At 37.6% G+C, this 19,058-nt stretch overlaps 2 protein-coding genes across 3 annotated transcripts in view; both read right to left on the bottom strand.

The window, feature by feature from the left end:
• Positions 1-2,206, bottom strand: part of MTR (5-methyltetrahydrofolate-homocysteine methyltransferase) — a 90,923-nt gene extending 88,717 nt beyond the window's left edge. Inside the window, exon 1 of the mRNA XM_032216404.1 lies at positions 2,066-2,206. Within this exon, the coding sequence (XP_032072295.1) occupies positions 2,066-2,120 (55 nt within the window). The 5' untranslated portion in view covers positions 2,121-2,206. The remainder of the gene's footprint in view (positions 1-2,065) is intronic.
• Positions 2,207-5,246: 3,040 nt separating this feature from the next.
• Positions 5,247-19,058, bottom strand: part of ACTN2 (actinin alpha 2) — a 69,210-nt gene continuing 55,398 nt past the window's right edge. For both annotated transcript variants that reach the window (XM_032216194.1, XM_032216195.1), the window contains 5 exons: positions 18,716-18,895; positions 14,688-14,834; positions 10,092-10,157; positions 7,987-8,145; positions 5,247-6,426 (listed from right to left, as the gene is read on the bottom strand). In XM_032216194.1, the coding sequence (XP_032072085.1) occupies positions 6,268-6,426; positions 7,987-8,145; positions 10,092-10,157; positions 14,688-14,834; positions 18,716-18,895 (711 nt within the window). In that variant the 3' untranslated portion in view covers positions 5,247-6,267. The remainder of the gene's footprint in view (positions 6,427-7,986; positions 8,146-10,091; positions 10,158-14,687; positions 14,835-18,715; positions 18,896-19,058) is intronic.

Raw genomic sequence — 19,058 nt, 5'->3', positions numbered from 1 at the left:
ATCTTATAATGGTAATTGGGACCAGCAATGCCATCACTGACACAGTCATAAAACAAAACAATCACACAACTATGCAACTTACAACAGCAGCTATAGCAGGCCCTATTGCAGTTATTAAGTGAATCACACACGATTGTTAAGCATGATGTTAGATGATCACAACTTGGCTTCCCCAACTGTTTGTCAGAAGCTAGCTGGTAAGGTCACAAATGGTGATCATGTGACTGCAGAATGCTGCAACTTTCCTAACTGGTGCCAGCTGCCAAGCAGCCAAACACAACTGAGTGACGGTGGGGAGCTGCAATTTTGAGGATAAGTCATAAGTCTCCTCATTCAGCATGGAGGGATGCTATGAAGCATAACTTTTAATGGTTGCTAAATGAGTGATCACCTGTACACATCAACAGCTTAATGCTTGTATAATTCATCACACGTACTGAGAATGCTCAATACACATACTCCTAATATAGTTTTAATTAAACAACATTTTAAAGTCTGAATGAAACCAGGACAAAGAGGATATGCTGTGCCCCATTATTTGTCAGAATTGGAGGACCACTTTGGCCAGGATATCTGACAAAGAACAATCATGAATGGAACAGTACCTATTTTTGAAAAAGCATTATTTCTTTGTCTCACTTTGACATAGGCAGGAGCTTATTTCCACTGGGAAAGTCCTTACATGCTCTCCCATCAACAACTGGAAGATAAGATGAGAACCTTAGAAGTCTCTCAGAATTAGGACTTCACCCTCACTGTCTAGAACAGCCATCTTTGCCTGGGGTTTTGAATTTTCTCTTTTAAAAACTGGCCTATAAAATAATTAGTGGTGTAATAATGAAGCAGTACCATCCCTGGGGAGGGCAAACTAAATTAACTGTCCTTGTTGGGATAGAGTATGTATGGTTGGGTATTTTTGCAGAATAGCTGCATAAAGCTCCTGAGATATACAGATATCACCAGCACACCCAGGATTGCAGTCACAGCTGCCAACAGCTAACACTACCTGCAGCTGCAGAATGGAGCATTTAATGTCTTACTCCTACTGCCAAATCAGTGCATGAAACTAAGCAGGGAGTGGACAGCACAACTACAATTAGAATGGGTTTTTCTCTTTATCCTATTTTTGGGTTCAGAGGGAGAAAGTACACATTAAGTGGAAGAACTTTGTGAGAACAAGCATCAATCTGGGCTGCAGGCTTGTAACTCCATATAGCACTGCCTTCAGTGCGACTTTTGATTTCATATTAACAAATGTTTAGTGGCAAACATTAAGGAGCACACCAAAATGTACACCTATCTTTTGCTTCTGTGATAAACAGCATAACTTTATTATCATTAATCTGATGGCATCCCTTCTGTGCCTGAAAATTGCCTTAAATTAACTGAGAAAGTTCTTTAAAATCCGAGCAAAATACCGATCCGCTCGAATCACATGTTCGAGCATCGAAAAAAGGAAACCAAGCGCCGTAGAAAAATTACACGTGGTTTACAAAACAAGGAGGTGGAACAGCGTTAAACACAGGACAGAGGAGCTGATTCACCGCGTGTTTCACTATTAGGTTCTAATTTGGTCTCCTTTGATTATCAACAAGCTCGGTTTAGCCGTGTATTATTTAATACTCGGGTTTCGTTACATCATTTTCTGAGATCCAATTCATCTGGTACTTAAAGCGAGGAAGATACAGCTGTTAACTAAAACTACGTTTGATTCTTAGTTTAATTCATCCGGGTTTCGAAAGGTTTTAGCTCACTTTCAGAAGTTCAACGACACCCACCTTATCTACTTCCCTTTTGGATATTCAGGGGCGGGGGACTAAAACCCCCAAATTGTCAAGTGCACTGTATCTGAGCGACTAAAGTTAATTGAGTCTACTTTCTGAGTACAGCACACGTAGTAAATCTCCTGCCAAGTAGGGAAGGGGGTGTGGGTGGAGCCCATTCAGGAATAATATAGCGGAGCCCACACAATTCTGCAATTCCCAGACCAACAAACAGCAAAAGTTAGAAACTTTGCGCCCTGCCAAGCCACCGGAGCTCACAAACGCCTCCTAGAAACACGCACCGTGCGATTCCTGGCTACCCCGCTGCTCAGCCAACTCGGGAATCGTGGGCGACATCGTTTTGAAACAGCCTTGCCAAATCTGAGCGACTGAATTTCGGCTCCCGGGTTAGAATGGCCGGAGACTATGGCAAGGAAAGCGCCTGCGTGCGCGTCACTGGCTGCGCAGACGCATAAGATTTTTCTTTAATGTAAACGCAACTGTCAGTGTAGACAAGGGGTATTGATTTGAGTGTTGCAATGAGGAAAGCGTGGAAGTGTCGTGTTGGAACTGCGTACCTTGGAATGGCTATGTCTACATTTAATTTTATCAATTATTAAACGTGTTCTGTATCATAACTCATGGTGGTGTTAAACCAAATTTATCGGACAATGATGGAAATATACTCGCGGGCTCCTCTATATTTGTGTGAGTTTGCAAAACAAAAAAAAACATTTGGGAGGACCATTAGGATGAGAACTCCTTTTTGCTTTAATATTTTAGAATAAAGAAGGAAATTTAAATCCCTCCTGTGACCTCAGTCGGAATAGAAAGAAGGCAGGGCTGCTTACTGCAATTGCTTAATTTTGTTAATCGCTTAATCTTGAAATTACCCTAATAATAGAAGCCTTCAGAGGTCAATCTACAGCAGGGGTGTTTAACTTTGGCAGGTTTTAAACTTGTAGTCTTCAACTACCAGCATACCTCAGCCAGGCTGGCTGAGGAATTTTGCGAATTGAAGTCCACGTCAAAGTTGCCAAGATTAAGCAACCCTGATCTACATGTTTCCTGGAATGGTTTTATTTGCACACCAATTTTGGTTCAGTTCAGTTCTGGAGAAGTTCTTCTGTTTGGTCATCCCAAATATTGTATTTCAACATTTCCAGCATTCTTCTCCTTTGGTAAAAACTAAAAAGGGTTATAAGAGCACTTTTCTTTTAAATTAAAAACTGAGTGTATGGAGCAGTGTTTCTCAACCTTAGAAAGATATATGTGAACTTCAACTTCAGAATTCTGGAAGCTGAAGTCCATAACATCTGAAAGTTGTCGAAAGTTGAGAAATGCTGGTTTAGAGAAAAGGTCCAAAGCTGGCTCTGGCTGTTTTTTGTTTGTTTGTTTGTTTGTTTTATTTTGTGTAACTTGGCTAAATTCTAACTATACCTTGAGAGAGAAATCTCAGTCATTGTGTCACTACTGTAGTTGTATCATCTAGGTTACACAAACAGAAATCAACTAGGTGACTACTGATTTTAAAAAGGGACTATCTATCTCACACATTGCAATAAGTCAAGATTTTGTTAATTGTGTTTTTAATACATGACAATTCCCTGAGTTTGCATTAGGCCACAATACAAGAAATCACACAATTAGTATAATGTCTGAATGCAGTCACTATAGACTTTTCCCATTACCCAGGGTACCCAAAAATGTACACAGCACCTACATTATTCAGTGACTAAGAAAATTCATTTTTCATTATAAGCAAAGCACTGATATGATGCACAGAGAGAGAGATCTCAGAAAAAGATCTCTGACAGGTTATCCTCAAACTTCTAGTGCTATTAAGAATAAATAGCCAAAGGTGTTATCCTTGAGACTTGCACATTTTGTTTATGCCTTTTTACTACAGTCCAACTAACTTTCTGATGTATTCACATTTCACTGAAACATAATATGGATTGGGTTTAGGGTTATTTGGTCGTACGTGTGTTTGATTACATTGAGTATTTATATATCCAGTTACCCCAAATGCCACCTCGTTATCCTGGGAGGCCAAATATAGTATTATGTGTTCCTTAAAACATTTATAATTGTACAAAGCAGAATAATACAGATGGCTAAACTTTGTGCATCACAGAGGTGGTATCATGTAGCTAATCTTGGAAAAAGCTAAGCAGGATCAGATCTAGCTAGTCATTGGATGGGGAAGCACCAAACTATCCCAAACTGTAAGCTGAACTAGGAAATAAAAATCTTTAGGAGCAATGATAGACTATTTCCATGTTGATACTGTCAGGCACTAAGTTAGTAAATTCAGTTCAGCGTGAACTTTCATGCAAATTCTAAAACTCTTATTAAGAGAGGATTAAACTACAGGATTTTGTGTTTCATACAAAACTGTTATACTGTTGGGTCTCTCAGACTGTGAATTATGACCCCTTGAAGGGGCCCCAAACAACTTTAAGAAGGGTTGCAAAGGGGTGTTTGTTTGTTTTTTTTGCAAAGTCTAAAGCAAGATTTGCTAATGCTCAATTATTTTACTTTATTCCATGGAGACAGTGACATAAATTCATTTATCATTTTAGAAGATTGCAATATTGCAAACTTAGAGAACTTGAAATAAAAACTGACTGAATCTGCATGAAGTTAAGGTCATCACTACATTCTACATACACCTGTTAACTGATGGAATATAAGCAACAGCATATTGGCTTGGAAAGTAATCTCTAGATTAGATATCCTAACTTGCATGAAATAGTGAAATATGCTCCATCTGATGATGATTTATAAGCACTACGGTAGACTTTTCCCTTATATCTTGCCTTTATTTTCTTTCACTCTCTTCTTTTTCTGAAGTGCCCAGTGTTACTTAATCCGAAGCAAACTGATTTATTATAAATCCCACTGAAACCCATAACACAGTATATTCCATATATATATATGTTTGTGTGTGTATATATATATATATATATATATATATATATATATATATATATATATATATGATGTATATGTATATGTATAAATATAAATATAAATATAAATAATATAAATATAAATATAAATATAAATATAAATATAAATATAAATATAAATATAAATATAAATATAAATATAAATATAAATATAAATATAAATATAAATATAAATATAAATATAAATATAAATATAAATAAATCTGTTCTTTCAGGTATTTGCCCCTGGGTCCAACTTTCTGAAAAATCAGCTGTATTAATGTCTTTGAGAAGAAGAAGAGTAGCAGCAGGAAAAATCATCCACACTCTAATTGGAAAAAAAAACATAAATAAAAAAGATAGATGCCTCACTACATATAAAGCAAATAAAGAAAAGTTTTTTTAAAATGAGGTGAGAGAACCGTGTTGTCCAGAAGACATGCAGTAATATTTAAAGATGTATCAGTTTAATCTCAGAAACTGAATCGGTATTAAGGCTTGAAAAGCAGACTTTATTTTAAAGGCACGTTTTAATAGTAGCAGATGGTACAGTTTTCTTTGCTTGTATGAACATATATTTTTCCATTTAATTCATGGGATTGTTAGGCTTCAGATAAAATTGATTGTCTACAAATTGTTGAGAAGAACATAACTGGCAGGAAGCCACTGCACAAAGTAATTTAGACTAGTCGTAGTAAAATGTCAATATTGTTAGCATTAACCAAGAACAATGGCAACAGAACAATGAATATAGCAGAGAGCAGATACAATCTATTAACAACCATCCTAAAATATGGAAGTCCCTCATAATATCCAGGCTACTAACACTGTGCCCTTTCAAACTGGGCATTGGTTTTTTAAGGTGAAGGCTATTATCACCATTAAGATGATGCCCTTATTATCATCAACCTCTTTGAATAAACTCCAGAGGATTTGTGATTTTATATCACTAGAAACTCAGACTAGAATTCCTGTGCACGTTTCACATTAGAAACAACAAAAGAATCTCATGTGATTATTTGGTATGACCTGGGTTTTTATTTTCTCTTGTATATGGTGCCATTTGCACAAGCATACTAAACCCCAGTATCTATAGATGAAAGCATTACCATGGTATGAAAGCAAAAAAGGAGGTGCACCGAGGGAGATTGTGGAAGACTTGCATAAAATGTTCAGAATTCTTGAAAACATTTCATGTTTTGAAAATCAAAGAAATGCTAGATATGTTTTTTTTTTCAAAGGCTTGTTTTCTTTTATTTTTCCTGAGGCTTTCTAACTTGGCACTTCGGGATTATCCATTTTTAATTTAAAGAAAACGAAAACAAATCTGATAAGGCAGGGGGCCAGTGCAGTCTGTCACTGAATAAGCTTGATCAAGGACATATAAACAATGTAAAAACTCATCATGCTGCACACTACGTGGGCATTGCTCCTTACTGAATGTTCCTGCTAAACTTGAGAAATTGTAGTGAGGTCAGCTTACTTTTTTTTCCCCCAAGGAGCAAACTGGAATATATCTAGTTTCACTTGCCCACAGAGTCAGTCCCCAATTACAGATCACTTTCCCCATACAATGCTGATGAAAATGAGGTATAGTCCAGAGCTCCAGGAACAGCTCCTGGTCCCTTGTATGCTGGCATACGCTTGATGCAGTACTGAGCTTGTTCAGATGGCAGTTCTCGATTCAACTCTTCAGCAAGAATATATGGCTAGAAGGATTCAAAAGAAGGAATACGATGAGCTTTTTCTGAAATTTCAGAATTAAAACAAGCGGTGAACTCTCTTTGATGAGAACAAGGATGAGATTGGGTAAATACTTCTGTTATAAAGATTAGCTTTCTCCAATCTGGTGTCCTCACTGTTTGCAAAATCCAGAATACTTCAAGGGCACAAGCCTGGACAAAACTATCGTATTTTTCGCAGTATAAGACACACCGTAGTATAAGAAGCACCAAGATTTTGAAGAGGCAAATTTTTTAAAAAAGTTTTTACACTCTGCAGACCTCCCAAAAATGGCTGGATTGTCAAAAAAAGGGCATGCGTAGCCTTTAGGAAGCTTGTAGAATGCATCTGGAGGCTGGGGGGGCAAAAACCACCTTGTTTTCGCTCATTTTTGCCCTCCCTAGCCCCCAGGAACACTCTGGAAGCCTCCTAAAGGCTATGCACTGCCATTTTTGCAAAGGGGACGGGGTTTCAGGAGTTTAGAAATGCTGTATTCAGTGTATAAGACGCATCCAGATTTTCAGCCTCTTTTTTTAGGGAAAAGGGTGCGTTTTATACACCGAAAAATACGGTAGCACTGATCCATAATACCTTATTATGGAATGTATTCATTCATTCATTAATTCATTTAATTCATATGGCCATATAACCTCAAACAAAATAATTCTGGGTGGCATACAGAAAGAAACATTACAACAAATGTAACCTGAACAAAAACAATACATTAAAGGCCAACAAAAGCAATAAACAATGACACAGCAATCAGACTAAAATATGCTACAACTTAACATATTCAGGATTTAATTCAATTCGACCCCAAGGCCTGGAGAAAGAATCGGCCTTCATAAAAGGTCTGTAAGGTCGGGACCAAATGTATATATTTATACTAGATATGTTATGTTAAAGTATTTTAATATATAACTTTAAGGCAGCTCTTTCCCACAGCCTACATCTACATTGTACAATCTCTGTAGATTAGTCTTTTCTGAACATGTGAAAGCCTTTATTGCAGTTGCCCAGTGAATATGCATTGTATGACACTTAAAAAAAACTTCAAGTTGAAATATCTGCTTTGTCCAGATATGCTTTAAAATTCTTTCAGCTTTATTAAAACAAACTCAAAAAAAAGTGCAGCAAAGAGCATGAATATGTTTTAGGATAAAAGACAGAAAACTGGAGACTCTCTTTGAATGTCAATAACAAGTAGAAAACCTGTAGCCAACAAAAGTCCCAGTCCTTGCATCTTTATATTTAATTTCCCTAAGATGCTCCAAGTGTCTTATTACACACCCTTAGCAAAACAGGATCCCAAAATTCTATCTTACCCCAGTCTAAAAGTTTCAATACAAATCTGTACAGTATTTTTAAAAAATTAGGGTCAACGTTTAGCAGCTTTCATTAGTTGATGAAAACAATCCTGCTTCTAGCTATCTTTTAAGTTTCTACTCTAAATTACAGCTCAGCTTACTTTACATTAGGATACCCCCTTGTCTTGCAAGGGTAGAATTTGTCGGAACAACCACAGCAAATGAAATCCTTTCACTAACCTTATCTGTGGCTAGGATTCTGAAAGAAGCGATAACTTGTTCAGCAGTATCAGTATCAGCAGTCTCTCTGGTCATGAAATCAATAAATGATTGAAAGGAAACTGTGTTCTGACCATTGGGATCAACTAAGGACATGATTCGGGCAAACTCGGCTTCACCCTGCAATACAATTAAAAATTATGATACAAAGAAAAATTATAAAATTAATAAAATATTCAGCATCATGCCAAATATCAGATTTTGCATGTTTTAAGTATGCAAAAACTGATTAACTGTAATGCAAGAACATTTAACATTCTTAAATCCATTAGAAGCCTGTGTTAGGCTGAATGTTTACTATGGATTTCACACAGATTGTAAAAGAAAAATATATATAAAATAGGAAGGAATCCACTAGGATTTACTGTGCTGGTTGCAATCTGGATAGTCAGATGATCAAGACCTTGAACCAAATTGCTTCCAATGCAGCCTCTCTGTAGAAAACCTGCAGTGCAATTTGTTTGTTTTTGAGAAGCTCCAGTAGATAAAGCATCATAAGAGACACCTAAAGCACTATTAAATGAAGACAAACAGAAATTGAACCAGATATGAGTAAGAGCCTATATTCATGCCTACATTGTGGCAGCAAATATTGTTATGAGGGGTCCTTGGTGCTCTCTGAGTTTGGTTGTTTTCTTCCAGACGTTTCATTACCCTAACTACACAACATCATCAGTGCTAGTAAGGAATGGAGTCTGCCATCAATTTATATTCTAGTGGCTTGCCCTGTCAGTGTTGGTGAGACTGGTGTTGGAAGGTCTTTGCTTGGGCTGTTTACCATTAGCTTGTTTGACAGTCTCAGCCTTGGGCTGCAGATGAAACTGTCAGTGCATTGCATCCAACTTCTGGAGGCTATAGACATCTAGATAGAAAGGAACAATTTCAAGCTCTACCTTGACAAGGCTGAGTGACTGTGAATATTTCAGGTGCCTAGGTCTAAGTCAGTCCTACACTCTGGGATTTCATCTTTGGTGTTGAATGGGACTACACTTCCCCACTCAAGATTAGTGTGCAATTTGGAGGCATTCCTAGACTCAAAGCTACTATTCAACAAACATGGTCACAAGGGCCTTTGTACAGGTTCACCTTGTGTGTCAGTTGCATTCTTTTCTCAACTGGAAGGTTCTTTAGATGATCATTCACACCTGGTCATCCCAAGGCTAGGCTAGACTATTACAAGGGAAGCTGCTCTTGAAAACAGTCTAGAAATTACAGCTGTAATTTGGACAAATGAACAGTAAGGAGTGTTTTCTCATTGCACCTACATGTCATCAGTGCTTTATGAGCTGCAATGGTTACCAGTTGACTTCCACATGTAGTTCAAGTTTTATCTGGACTATAGGGCTAGGATAATTGAAAGAGTACCTATGCAATACAATTGGGATGCTTTGAGTTCCTTTAGTTAAATGTTTTACTTTGTAGGACCAAGAAGGAAGACTTTCTTGTTGTGTTGTAGCACCTCTCCTTTGGAACAATATCTCCCCAGAGATATATGCAGCTCCAACCCTTCAAATGCTTTGTCAATCCCTTAAAATTTCACTCTGTTCCCGGGCCTAGATTTGGGTTATTTGTAGAAAATCTAACAATTTATTATTATTATTATTCAGGAGTTTCTGTCTGGACAATCATATTCTTCTTTGCATAATATATTTTAAAATTGCAAGTTATCCAGAATATTTTGGGAGTCAAATACTCTCAATATCTGACAGATGAACAGACAGACAGAAAAATATTCAAAATTGAAATGTAATAGAATCTATATATGAATGCCATGATAAATGGGTATAATGTTTTAGTATGAATACATATAAACAGCTGTCTCCATAGGGTTCTAGCAATTAATAAGTCTAATTTTGTACACACCCAAGAATAACATCTATGTGGAGCTTCCCTCTGAGAAGATAATTTATAAACATTTCTGATGCGCTAAGATTTTGAGTGGGCTGAACTTTTTCACCACAGAAGTTTTACATCTATAAGTCACTTTGTAAAGTATTTGTAATGTTATCTCCTCTAAGTGTAACATGGGTTATTATCACAAATTAACTACATGTTAAAATTCATACCAAGTCATAACCCATTGAAATTAAGCAGGCCCTGAAATCTTCATGGTCCATCAGCCCATTTTTCTTCTGTTGGTAGGAACAAACAGCATGGAAGATTCAAGGATCAGAATAAAGCCACCAGAATTTCCATAAAGGTAGAATACGTTCGTAATCAGATGAATCAGATGTTCATTCAAGACCAAGTTCAACCAACAGAAAGCAGAAGAAAATAAGAAGTTAGATTACATGAAATAATGCTACAAAGATGCTAATGAAATATAAACAAAAAAGTAAGAGAAAGGCATAAAATACAGCATTCTTAGATGAGCCAAATTCAATTAGCAAGGCAGATTTAAAGTAACATTTTTTTAAAAGCTACACAATGCAAAAAAAAATAACACTTCAAGATTCTAACATTTCACAAGCAGTTCAAGTTTGTTAAATATTGTTTTATAAAAGTGATAAGCTAGCTCCTAACATGTAATGTTTTTTATATTAATAAAAATTTATATTTAAAGTGCTAAGCTAGAAGTTGAAAGTACAAACTAATGGAGCCTGGAATGATTACTGCAATGATGTTTAATTTTTGCATAATTTTACATGTCACTCTGATAGGAAGGACTCATTGTGTATTTCATTTTTTTTTTTTGTAAACGCAAGAATTTCTAGTAAAGTGTATTCAATGTATACAGTGTATTATAGGTAATGCATAGCATGATCGTTGGTTCTCGGCAATTGTACTGTACATCATAGGATTGGGGTGGACTTGAGATTTCTTCCATGAAAAAGCATATGTTTTTATCTGAGTAAACAACATTATGAAAGTTCACAACCTTAGATACAATTCCTTCTAGTTATTGCCATCTGATTTAAATTAAATAACTTCAAAAAAATCAAATCAAAAACAGTAATAATGAGTTTTACTGTGCATAAGTAAACCCCTTTTCTCAGACTTAGCCTTAGTTTTATGGGCCATTATGGACTGTTGTTCACTAATTAACTGTATAGTTATTATATTCTTAAGCACATTTTCTGTTTTAAAACTCTCTTAGAAAAAAAGAGAATTCATTAGCTTAAAAGCAGTTTCATTTTAAAGCTCTAAAATAGGACAGCTGATCAATTAAAACTATAGTTTTTTTTAAGGTATTATGTTGTTCATGTATTAAGAGAACAGAAGATTGTTAAGAGAGGTGGGTCAAATGGCTGGGCACCATTTTATAAACAGACTGGTCATATGAACCTATTTTTAATAATTAGCCCATGAGATCTAGGCTCATAGGACTACCATTCTGATTTGATTGTTTTCTTTGTATCATGGGTATTTTATTGCAAATTACTAATTGTAATTTGCTGAGTGCTGATTGACTGCTAAAATTGAATAAAATAAAATGATAATTACAATTGCTACATTGCGATTCCATAGGCCTTCCATGAAGGCAGAAAGTTAACCCCTTCTCTTCCAGTGACATCTCTACTATGCTGATTTTAAAAAAACCCAAAAGTTTGAATTGCTTCCTATCCTTAGTATAGGATTGCTTGTTTGTTTTTGTAAGCTAGTTAGCCATGCCACCAAAGTTATTAGACAAAATGTACAGTTAAGCTACACAGTAAAATTTGGATCCAATTATTTTACTTAAAATCAATTTCTGTATATTTAAATGTTAAGTAAAATTACAGCAGCCTCAGCAGTTTACTTATATAGTGGCCTGATTGGGCAGTGCACAACAGTAAAAAAAAAATCAAAAAAAGTATAAAATCAGCAATTACAGATATAAAAAATATAGTACTAAATATCAAAAAACAAAAATACAATCATAAATGGGCTAGAGAATAAAAAATGGTGCCCTCTAAACAAGTCTCCATTTCCATAGGAGCCGCAAGCCTGGTCCCAAAACCATATCTTGAGGACCTTTCAGAACATCAGACAAGATGAGGCCAATCTCATTTCAGGTGGAAGGATGTTCCATAAGGCAGCCACCACATCAAGAAGGCACCTCTCCTTGGACTCACCAAATGTAGATCACTAGCTGACGGTAGTCACGGCATGTCTTCTCTGATGGGGTGAGCTGATGTAATTGGGAAGAAGTAGTCCTTCTGATAGCCCATGAAAGTGGTACCCCTCATAGTCATGAAAGGCTTTAAAGGTTAAAACCATCACCTTAATTGGTGAACTGATGATCAATGCAGAGCTGTAGTGTGTGCAGTTCTATAAGCACACAAACTATCCATACCACTGCATTCTGTACCAGTTGAAGCTTCAGAATACTCTTCAAGGCCAGCTCCATGTAGAGCAAATTGCAGCAGTCAGCAGTCCAGTTTGGAGGTGCAGGTGCATGAGTAACTATAAGTAGGGCTTCCTGATTCCAAAACAGGCACAACTGATGCATAAGGTAAAGCTGTACAAACTCCTCCTAGATACAACCGCTAGTTGATCATCAAGCAGGAATTGTGAATCTAGGGGGGACCTCAAGTTGCACACAAGTAGAACCCAATGGAGCATCAAAGATGGCATAGTCTTAGAATCAGCAGACTCCATGACCCAAAGCCAGTCAGTCTTGCCATGGTTCAACTAAAGCCTGTGGTTTTCTATCCAGATTCTCACAATCTCCAGGCACTGAGATAAAACAATCATGGTATTGCTTAATTTGCCTGGGATAGAAATGTACAATTGGGTATCTTCAGCATAATGATGATACCTTACCCATAGCGACAGATGAGCTAATCCAGCAGCCCCATGTAGCACCTCATGTAGATTTTTTAAAAAGTGGAGAAAGCACCTAACACTGTGGCACCTCATATAATAAAAGCTGAGAATAGGACGTCTCCTCCCTAGTCATCACTCAGTTGAGTTCCAATATATCCTCCTACCAAGTATATTCATGTTTCAGTCTTTACTTCCACTGCAACTCCTGTTGCCCATTTTAATAAACTATAAAAAGAATTTCTTCAGCAATTCTCATTAATCTCAATTTCCATAGATACTTTGGAAAGAAGCTATTTATATTACCTCATAACAAGTTCTGATATCTGATACTTTTACAGGGAAAAACATAAAATGAGTAATTGTTTTATGGTAAGTTAAAAGCTCACATGCGCTGACAATAAGATATACTTTTCCTGGCCATTTAGCAGGTTATAAGCCATATTTTGTGCATTTTAAAAAACAGCACATATAATACAGAAATGAGCTCTGTGCCATTATCATGATATATTCAGGATTTTAAGGTATATTAATTGTATTGTGTAATTAGTCACACATTATTAGATGTTTACCCTTATCCCCAAATTATGAAAATGTTCATTTTAGTTTCCGTTTTATCTTGTAACCTCCAAACAGAACTTCCTAGTGGCAGTAACTAAGTACAGAAGAAGAGATCATGGTGTCACTTGTACAATAAGATAAATTCACTCAGGCCAGAGCTGAGCAACTGGGCATCTGTTTTGCTAGCTATCTGAATGGGGTGAAAGAATGAGCAAGTATTAAGGGAAGTCTCATACACACACACACACATCAGTGGTGGCTTCTGGATTCCGTTCCAACCGTACCAGTTGGAATGGGCCTGGCGTTGCCCACATGGGCACTCGCAGCACATGCATACGTTGTACATGCTTGTGATGCCTCTGCGACATTCCAGCTGCTCAGTGGAGCATTGCGCAGGTGCTGTACATGCCATGCACGTGCGCAGAAGCGCCAAAGGCTTAAAAGACATGTAAGGAGCTCGGACGGGTGGGTGGGCCCTCCGGAGCACCGTACTGGAATGGTATTCGGTGCTCCGGGCAGGCTCCAATACACCCGTAGCAGGGCGTACCACCTGCAACCCACCACTGACACGCATGCACACATACACCCAAAAAAAATATAAAGATCTCATTACACAACCTTGTATGCTCAGGGATCCCACTTTTTCATTTGCACTTCTATACACATTAGTACACCAGTAGTATCCAAAGAACAAATGTTTGAGTTGCTCTTTGGCTATGCCAATAGATTCAAATGAAGGTTACTTTTCCCTCAGGAATGAAAACATGCAGAGAGGAAAGGAGAGACTATGGCAAGAACTTTAAAAAAAGGAATAGCAATAGCAATAGCAGTTAGACTTATATACCGCTTCATAGGGCTTTCAGCCCTCTCTAAGCGGTTTACAGAGTCAGCATATTGCCCCCACAGTCTGGGTCCTCATTTCACCCACCTCGGAAGGATGGAAGGCTGAGTCAACCTTGAGCCGGTGAGATTTGAACCTCTGAACTGCAGATAACTGTCAGCTGAAGTGGCCTGCAGTACTGCACCCTAACCACTGCGCCGCCTGGGCTCTTTCAATACTTCAAGGAAAATCAAGAGCAAAGTTGTGAATCAGCACTTCTGGAATGCAGAAGTTGGCTAATGGCCAGAAAAAGGAAGTGACCAGAAACAAGAATTCCATAGAGATTTGAGATGGCCCAGCCCAACCCTATCCCAAGCTCCATCTCAATTTCTCAAATTTCTGTCCCATTTTATATTATAATTTCTGAATCTTAATCACATTCTAATTTTTTAAAAAGGTAGCAGGGAGTCATGCAAATACTTCTATCATCCAGTTGCAGATTAAAAAATAAATAAAATAAAACAGATAACTATACCCTGTCAAAGTGATTAAATGATGCTCTGAATTCATTCATTTGCTGCTGAGTTATTCCTTTAGCATCTCTTGTAAGGATCTGGTTCTCAACTTCATTGATAGTTCGGGCAATGGTAGTCAGCAGCAGTTCCCATCCAACCCGGATATGCTGCAACAGAAAACAAGAAGGATACCTTAGAGCACCCCAAAGAAATAAAGCGCCAAAGACTAAGAGAGTCTTCAACTTGTGAATGGTAGTTGAATTCCAACTAGTCAGTGGGACTATAACAACATAGCATTCAAAGTAATTTTAAAAACTTGATTTACATGAAATACAAATAAATTTAATTAAAGACAAGGAACAAGATTATGCGCCATGTTTTCTTTTTATAATTTCTTCTTTTAATCATTAAAAATCTAGAAGAATTCTGGCTTTAGGGACCAAGAGTATGAGCAGTGATGGAGTTCTGGGTTGTCTAGAAAAGAAATAGTATCCTACTTATTTTTGAAGTTTAAAATATCGAGGCTACTCCAGTTCACAAGGTGACGGGCTTCCCAAACTACATCTACAGTACTGTATCAAGTTCATAACTATTACATGGAAACTTTTCACCAATTCCCGTTCATTTGGACATGGCAAAGCCATGTCATTATCCTAATATTGGAGATTCAGTCTTCAGTGTCTTTTACAGTGAGTCCCTGAGGATTATTAATGGGTGACTTATATTGCTCATAGAGACCTACCCAATAAGGGAAGATTGCCTGGAAAATTTAGGGCTGTAGCATTTGTCCTGACTTTCCTGTACCTTCCCAAAACACTTTAAGATACTGACTCTGATTAACAACCATATAAATATGGCGAACCTTTCATATGTAAGAGCCATGAAAAGCAGTGGTCAAATTCATTTTTTTTTTTACTACCGGTTCTGTGGGTGTGGCTTGGTTGGCATGGCAGGGGAAGAATACTGCAAAATCCAATTCCCACCCCACTCTGGGACCAGCCAGTGATGCTTTTGCAGGTTCTCTGAACTACTCAAACTTTCTGCTACCGGTTCCCAAGAACCTGACAGAACCTGCTGAATTTCACCCCTGATTCAAAGCTACTGGCCATGATTGACAAGCCACAAGAGCCTGGTTCTCAGATCACACTAACCCCAAAATAAAATGGCTAAATTATGATTTATGTTTTATTTCTAATTATTCCAGAATCATTCTGAAACATTAGGCTACAACTTATCAACCGTGGCTGCTGGTTACCAGCTTATTACTATCTTCCTTCTGGGATGATAGTTGTCTTCTGGCCAGAAAGGATCCCACAAATTTGCCCATTATCCCATCACAGCATCTACCTTCAACATATGGTCTTTATTCATTGTATTCTTCATAGTTAGTATTAATCGTGACAAGATAAGGTTCCCCTTATCATAGCAACTGCCATTTCTATTGTATCTCATTATAAATCTCTGCCTTGACAGATTTACAGTAGGATATTTTTAATGATATCCTTCCTTATGGTATTTTATAAAGGCAGAAAAGTCCATTCATTTTGGGCAAGTGTACAGTGGCCAGACATGAACAGAAGGTGATTTTTGGTTTTACTTTTATTTTTTTCCTCAACAGGTAGAAGCCTATTTTATAAATCCTGTTTATTATGATTATTTCCCATTAAGATTGGTCAGGGTTAGGGTTAGGGAAAGAAATCAGATATAGGTCAAATCAACAAATTATTTGCTGGACTGCAATGTTATCAAGAAAAGTAGGAGCAAATTCATGGTTTATTTTAAAAGCTGTTGACAATTTAGGACTAGAAGGGGATTTCCCAACTTTGCAGTGCAAGTATATTTAAGACTAGAACCTGCTGAGGCATTGCAAAAATTTACTCAGATGAAGCTGATTAGTACTTGGATAAATGTTTTATAGCAACGTAATTTTTAAAAAATCATGATAGAGTTTCCTATAACTGAAGAACTTTTTAGATCTACACCATCTTTGGAACTTGTATAGCAGAATGACTGAAAAGCTAGGTGGCAGCATTTAGCCAACCTTGATTGATCTCAAAGAGCTTTGCAGTTGTACTTTTTATTATTATAATGCAGCCTGAGGCATGGCTGATATTTGGCTGGGGGACTACCAGAGGTGGGTTGCTAATTTTTTAACTATTGGTTCAGGCATGCTCATGAGCGATGGTTCTGCACATGTGCAGAAACAACTAGGCAGTTGGGTGGAGCCTCCTGCCACCGTTTGGCCGATCCGGACTGAACCGACAGCAACCCATCTCTGGGGACTACCAGGAAATTTCAGTGTTATAGGACTAGCATGCTGTGTGACCCTAAACATTAAAGCTTAGCAAATAAATCACCATTAAGGAAATCATGTTTATGAATCAGATCTGGGTTAACCCCTCTTATTGTCAGACTTGGTGTGACTGCTATTTTTCTACCTCAAAGATTTTCCACCTGGAAACACTTGAACCTTCTCCAAAGCTTCACAGAAAGGCTCAATGCTATTATCCCACTCTTCCAAGATTCATAGGATATGGACCCGGCAACAGAGCTTCTCAGAGGTGGTCCCCACTTTATGAAGCCCTCTTCCTGGAAATATAAATAGCCCAGTCCTGCTTATTGTTTGCAAAAAAAGTTAGAGCTAACCTGCTTATGTGGGCTTTTAACTTTTAGCAATAGCAATAGCACTTAGACCTATACCGCTTTATAGTGCTTTACAGCCCTCTCTAAGCAGTTTTACAGAGTCAGCATATTGCCCCCAACAATCTGCGTCCTCATTTTACCCACTTTGGAAGGATGGAAGGCTGAGTCAACCTTGAGCCTGGTGGGATTTGAACTGCCAAATTGTAGGCAGCCGGTACTCAGCAGAAGTGGCCTGCAGTACTGCACTTTAACCACTGCGCCACCGAGACTCATTTTAGTTGGTTCTAAGGCATCTTAAAATACAATACAATAGCAGAGTTGGAAGGGACCTTGGAGGTCTTCTAGTCCAACCCCCTGCCTAGGCAGGAAACCTTATACCGTTTCAGACAAATGGCTATCCAACATCTTTTTAAAAACTTCCAGTGTTGGGGCATCATGCATAACTTCTGGAGGCAAGCTGTTCCACTGATTAATTGTTCTAACTGTCAGGAAATTTTTCCTCAGTTCTAAGTTGCTTCTCTCCTTGATTAGTTTCTACCCATTGCTTCTTGTTCTACCCTCAGGTGCCTTGGAGAATAGTTGGACTCCCTCTTCTTTGTGACAACCCCTGAGATATTGGAACACTGCTATCATGTCTCCCCTAGTCCTTCTTTCTATTAAACTAGACATACCCAGTTCCTGCAACTGTTCTTCATATGTTTTAGTCTCCAGTCCCCTAATCATCTTTGTTGCTCTTCTCTGCACTCTTTCTTAGAGTCTCCACATCTTTTCTACACTGTGGTGACCAAAACTGAATGCAGTATTCCAAGTATGGCCTTACCAAGGCATTATAAAGTGGTATTAACACTTCATGTGATCTTGATTCTATACCTCTGTTTATGCAGCCTAGAACTGTGTTGGCTTTTTTGGCAGCTGCTGCACACTGCTGGCTCATATTTAAATGGTTGTCCACTAGGACTCCAAGATCCCTCTCAGTTACTACTATTGAGGAAGGTACCACCTATACTGTACCTGTGCATTTCATTTTTCTTGCCTAAATGTAGAACCTTACTCTTTTCACCATTGAATGTCATTTTATTAGATAGTGCCCAATGTTCAAGTTTGTCAAGATCCTTCTGTATCTTAAGCCTGTCTTCTGGAGTGTTGGCTATCTTGTTCATGTAGTTCCGTTTTATTTATGTTCTCCCTCTTATATTTAATCTTTTATGTTATTGTTATCTGCTAAAAGTCAGTCGGGACCTGAGTGGCATAAATACTGGAAAAAATAAAATAATGTTTTAGGATTGAATGAAAATGCCTCTAGTATTTAAAAAAAAACATTGAAACACAAAAGTCCCTAGTGTCATTGTGAAATATATGCTACAGCAAGACTGTATATATAAAACTAAATAAAGACCAGATTTACCTCCATGGTGTAATTGGTATGCTTATTATCAAAGACCAACGCTTCCTGTATCAGTTGATGGTCTCCTTCCAGTTTGTCAATATTGTGCTTGTAATTAATGATATTGTGCTCCTGCTGCTTTAACTGGGTCATCTGGTCCTCTAATGGCCCCGTGATATCTACCGAGGTTCTGCCAATTTCCTGACATAAAGAGAAAAAGAAAGAGAAAAAGCTTTCATTATGTTTTGGCTTATGTTAAAGAGAGCAGCAAATAGTTTTTCCTCATGCACACAGCACATACACACACAAGGACAGGCGTGGTTCAGGGATAGAATTTGCTTAGAATTTCTGATCTAAAACTTCT

This window comes from Thamnophis elegans, chromosome 4 (genome assembly GCF_009769535.1).
Source record: "Thamnophis elegans isolate rThaEle1 chromosome 4, rThaEle1.pri, whole genome shotgun sequence".
Taxonomy (NCBI): domain Eukaryota; kingdom Metazoa; phylum Chordata; class Lepidosauria; order Squamata; family Colubridae; genus Thamnophis; species Thamnophis elegans.
The sequence above is the reverse complement of the archived record's forward strand: the minus strand, read 5'-3'. Positions and strand labels throughout refer to the sequence as shown.